The following is a 4,883-nucleotide window of genomic DNA, read 5'->3' as shown; positions in this document are numbered from 1 at the left end:
AATGATATTTCATGTACCTAATATATATATTCTATATTTGTGATCCAAATTATTATAATCTCTATTTGTTATAGTTTATGTTTAAAGAGTAAATTATTATAATTTGTGTTATATTTTATTTATTATTGTAATATTGTTTTTTGGTATATATATATTAGGTACATGAAATATCATTTTTTTAACATAGTCTAAAAGTATGGCTTCCACTGATTTATACAAACTAATTTATTACTACTGGTCAGGATCCATGTTTTCTACACTTTTATATTATAACATATTTTATAGAAATTGATATATAATTTAATTAAACCTTGTTAATTAAGTTGTTCATTTATTAAATTTAATTACAACCTCCAACTATTTAACAAGTAGGTAAAATAATTTTGCAAGGAAAAAAAATAAGCATATTTTATAAAATTTTATTATAATTAAACTAAAATTGTATTTGAAATGTCTTAGAAAATGGGTTTTTAAAAAATTCATTATTATTTAAACTCTTTTGCTAAAAACTCATTTTTGTTTTAGAACATTTTTTTCAAAAGTATTTGTATTAGATCTTTCTTTTGTTCATTACATATATTAAAAATATTTTTATTTACAACTTTCAAGGTTGATCAATGACGACTGTCGGTGGAGTTGGTTATCGAAAGTTTGTCGTTAGAGTCACCGGAGGTGTTAGTCAGAGATTGACCGACGATGATCAATGAAGATTAGCCTAAATCCTAAAAATGTTTTTATTAAAAAATTTCAAGATTGATTGGTAGCAATGGAAGGTTGGTTGGCAAAGGTCATTGGAGTTGGTTTTTGGAAGTTCTTAGGTAGAGTCACCAAAAGGTGGAAATTGGAGATCGGCCGAAGACGATCATTGAAGATTAATCTAAATCCTAAAATTGCTTTTATTAAAAAAAAGTTCAAGGTTGAACCGTGGCCTTAGTTGTGGGAAGTTTGGATCTTAATCATAATGGTCGACTAAAATTAGAGTGTAAAATAAGGAGTTGGTCTACTTGACTCCACTCCACTCCACTCGAGTCCAAGCCATAAAAGTTATAGCAATTAGAAAATACAATAGTAAATTATGGTTTTGAAAGAGAAAAATACAAAAGAGTATTTAAGAGGTGATCTGTATTTTGTTTTAAGAGGAATGGAGTAATAAGAAAAAAAGAAAAGCTGGAAAGGCACAGAAGACATCGAATATCCGTCTTGATCCCAAAGCCTTTTCTCCTTCCTTCTTTATCTCTTCCCTATAAAGCCCCATTTTCTGCAGCCTCAGTTCAACAATCCTCGGATCATCATCATCATCATCTTCTTCTTCTTCTTCCTCTTCTTCTTCATCATCATATTCATCAACATCATCATCATCATCTTCTTCTTCTTCTTCTTCTTCTTCTTTTCTTCTTCTTCTTCTGCTGTAATGAAATTCGAAGAGCAGAACCAGAATCATCATCACTCCAAACAGATATGCAGAACCTTTCAAGTGGATACAATCGATCACCATCATACTATTTCCTCGCTACTCGCAATGGAGGCTTCCGAATACTGCGATAAGGATGATGATGATGGCCTCTATATCCCTCCTCTCAACTTTTCCATGGTTGATAATGGCATTTTCCGCTCCGGTTTCCCTGACTCTCCTAACTTCTCCTTCCTCCAAACCCTAGCTCTCCGTTCCATTATGTATGTATGTTCTTTCCTTTCCTTACTACTCATCCCACTTCTTTCATTTCCTCTGTTTTTGCGGTTCAGTATCTATGTTTTGACTTTCTATTTTCCTCAATTTACTTCCGCTTATGGTTATGGATGAAGATGTTTATGTCCGGAGCCGTATCCGGAACACAACATGGACTTCCTCAAGTCTAACGGGATTAGATTGTTTCAATTTGGAATCGAAAGCTATAAGGTGCATCTTCGTTCATTCTTCGGATCTCCTTTCTTTATTTAATTTCAATTCTCTTAGTTAACAACTCATCGCTAGTAGTTTGATTTCGATATTGGATTAGGAAATTACTGCGTTAAATGTACATCATAGCAAGTATTTTAAATTATGTGAAACCTTACCAGAGAACGCATGCACAATTTGGTGTGGAATTGTTTATCACATACATCGGTTTTCTTTAATAATTATGAAGTTTGAAGCTTAAAAAAGTTTATAAGCTTCCAAGAGGGCAGAAGTACTATAGATGTTTTGTGAGTTGTAGGCTCTTTAAACTGATATTTGTTTCGAACCTTTTCACGATCTTGATATTATGCTTTACTCCTCGTATTGCTGTTATGTAGAATATGTGTTTGAAGGATGATAAGTTATTGCGTGTATCATTGCAAATTTGGACCAATAATTATGTTTGGTATTCGCACTGCAAAGTTGTTTCAAGTACATGTACTACCAGTAAAAACTTGTTCACCGAAGTGGCTTTAATTGCAGTAATTGTGCTCATCAAAGAATTGATACAAAATCAGATTGACAAAAGAATTGAAAGAAAAAGAAATGAAATCGCTTATAGGAAGTGGAAATTCATTAAAAGAATTTCTAATTGCCCTTGGTTCCTTTAAGTTGAGATGCCAGGAGAAATGTGTAACTTGATTTTCCGCTCTTCACCTCTGCATCTGGAGACAAACGTTTGATCAAATAAACACTAGACCATGGATACAGCTTGATGGTGATTGGTATTTGGAATTTGAAAGTATTGATTACTTAACAAATATGTCAAGGGTTATTTGTTGAGGATTTAAGTTTTCTGATGAATGCCCACTTGCACGAAATCTATCATTGAACTGCTAGACTGTATATATGTGATTTGAAACAGAAACAAATTTTCTCAGCCAATAAGATATACCTGATTTGATCTATCATTGTTACTGTATCATGCGATCTTAGGTTCAATAAAATTGATTACCAAGTATCCTGTGTTATTAAGTTTAGAGAATTTAAGGGTTTTGGTTATCATTTTTTGCTTCTCTGTTGATTCAAATATATACTTCATTCAATCTCTGTGAGCCATAACTCCCCTACGCTGTCATCGAACATCATTTACATCCTTTCTATCAGTGCTTCAATGCTCCAATTTTTATCAAATACTCAATGTTTACATCTCATTTATGGATGCTTGATTTATGGAATATAGCATCAGCCTACGTGATCTTTTATGGTCCACTTTAAGTGGTACTATTGATTCTATGACTTCGTTATTGGAATGAGAATACAAGTTACATATCTCTAACTATGATAGATTTCATAGTATATTTACGCCATCATTTGAGTTAATCTACTTTTGTTCACATTGATATCATTATTTGTGTATTCAGGAGCCTTTCGTGAACATCCCAGATGATATTATTCGTGAAGCACTGAAAGTTGTACTTGGTACTATGAATATTATCTTATAACCGATTGACTAGAGTAAGTTTCTCTGGAAGTTTGTTGTTTCCTAATTGGGTTAAATTTTCTCAACACAGACGATAGAAATCATCCACTTCTCATACATTGCAAAAGAGGAAAGGTAATCATCTTTTTCCCCCCCTAAGCTTCTGATAATAATTGTATTAAAGGGATATTAAGGATATGTGAGTAAATAGTTTAGTAGTTTGTTAGGGAAGTTTGGCTATAAATAAATATAATGACCAGGGAAGAAGAGGGTTGACAATATTTTAGTGAATGAATTAGGCTTGGGAGTGTGTTAGGATACTTCCTAACAAGAACAAGATTTGAATATATTGAATTATAACTATGAAGTAATACAAGATATTCCAAGTATAAAGGGTACTTGGGACCTCCCTCTTGATTCCTCTCACCCAAGCCCTAGATCATTCTACCATCAGCCCTCACTCACCCACCCTCCTATTTATAACCACGTTAAATACCTAACTTTTTATCTAATTACCCTTATACACCTAACCTGTTCTAATTACCTCGAACACTTGGTTTATCTTGTATTTTCATTCAATATATTTGAGTTCTATCTGCTTCCTTCCCATGAATCCAACTTCAATACTCTCTTAACTAGAAAACCTTCTCCTGTATCCAGCATCGGACAGGTTGTCTTGTGGGATGTCTGAGAAAACTGCAGAGGTGGTGCCTCACTTCTGTGTTTGATGAGTATCAGAGATTTGCAGCTGCGAAAGCAAGAATTTCAGACCAGAGGTTTATGGAGTTGTTTGATATCTCTGACTTGAAGCATCTTCCCATGTCATTCTCATGCTCAAAGAGGTGAAAAATATGATATTATAAACTAAAATGCTTCCTTGGCAAATGCAGATGACAGATCTTATGCTGGAATTAAATGGAAAAGGCAGGACCCTTAAAGCCTTTCTTAGTAATTTAGAGACTTCTCTTTTCTTTTTCCTTTTTGTTCTGCCTTAGGGATAATGACAAATGTTTACATCTGTACACCTCAAAAGTATTATATACCCTTACACTTGCCCCAAACTCACTCTTTCTCTAAATCAATCTGTTTGATTTACGAAATTTTGTTGGTGGGCCTCTCGTAGCATTTATAGTACTAAGGCCGGTAGAAAAATTCAAATACCTTATAGTTCGTAGTGTGATTAATCTAAATGTTAGTTAAAGTAAAGAAGAATTAAAAAGGCATGGCCCTTTTCTTTTGGTGGATATCAATAGTATTTGAATGTAAAAGAAGTATAATGTTGATATTTATTTGAAGCAATGACATGTGAGTAACAATTTTGAGCTGATTGATCATCTGTGCCTCTGGTTCCTTCGAAGACGAAAGCACGTAACGTAGCTCAGTGGAAAAAGCAAGGCGAGCACTGAATGGAAGGTACTTTATATATACATCCCATCAATCAATAATATCTCTTGTAGGATTCATTCAGTGTTCTGGAAACTGTGTTTCTTTATAAGAAATGATTATTAACATTATGGAGTTTCA

The 4,883-nt window shown here is 33.3% G+C and overlaps 1 protein-coding gene across 2 annotated transcripts; it reads left to right on the top strand.

Moving 5' to 3' along the window:
- Nucleotides 1-1,115: 1,115 nt before the first annotated feature.
- Nucleotides 1,116-4,883, top strand: LOC103496354 (probable tyrosine-protein phosphatase DSP4). 2 transcript variants are annotated; one of them, XM_051079613.1, is made up of 6 exons: nt 1,139-1,674; nt 1,804-1,897; nt 3,301-3,358; nt 3,451-3,494; nt 4,020-4,135; nt 4,250-4,883. In XM_051079613.1, exons 1-6 carry the CDS (start codon nt 1,412-1,414, stop codon nt 4,251-4,253), a joined length of 579 nt encoding a protein of 192 aa, XP_050935570.1. In that variant the 5' UTR covers nt 1,139-1,411; the 3' UTR covers nt 4,254-4,883. The 2 variants fall into 2 exon arrangements, with proteins under 2 accessions (XP_008456404.1, XP_050935570.1); XM_008458182.3 differs by having other exon boundaries at nt 1,116-1,674; nt 4,020-4,883.

The sequence above is a fragment of the Cucumis melo genome, chromosome 11, assembly GCF_025177605.1.
Source record: "Cucumis melo cultivar AY chromosome 11, USDA_Cmelo_AY_1.0, whole genome shotgun sequence".
Classification (NCBI taxonomy): Eukaryota; Viridiplantae; Streptophyta; class Magnoliopsida; order Cucurbitales; family Cucurbitaceae; genus Cucumis; species Cucumis melo.
This window is presented reverse-complemented; position numbering and strand designations above follow the sequence as displayed.

Coding starts and splice junctions, on each gene's coding strand:
- LOC103496354 (XM_008458182.3), top strand. CDS start 1,412: ATGAAATTCGAAGAGCAGAACCAGAATCATCATCACTCCAAACAGATA. Junction 1,675..1,803: donor CTAGCTCTCCGTTCCATTAT/GTATGTATGTTC, acceptor TTATGGATGAAG/ATGTTTATGTCCGGAGCCGT. Junction 3,495..4,019: donor TACATTGCAAAAGAGGAAAG/GTAATCATCTTT, acceptor TCCTGTATCCAG/CATCGGACAGGTTGTCTTGT.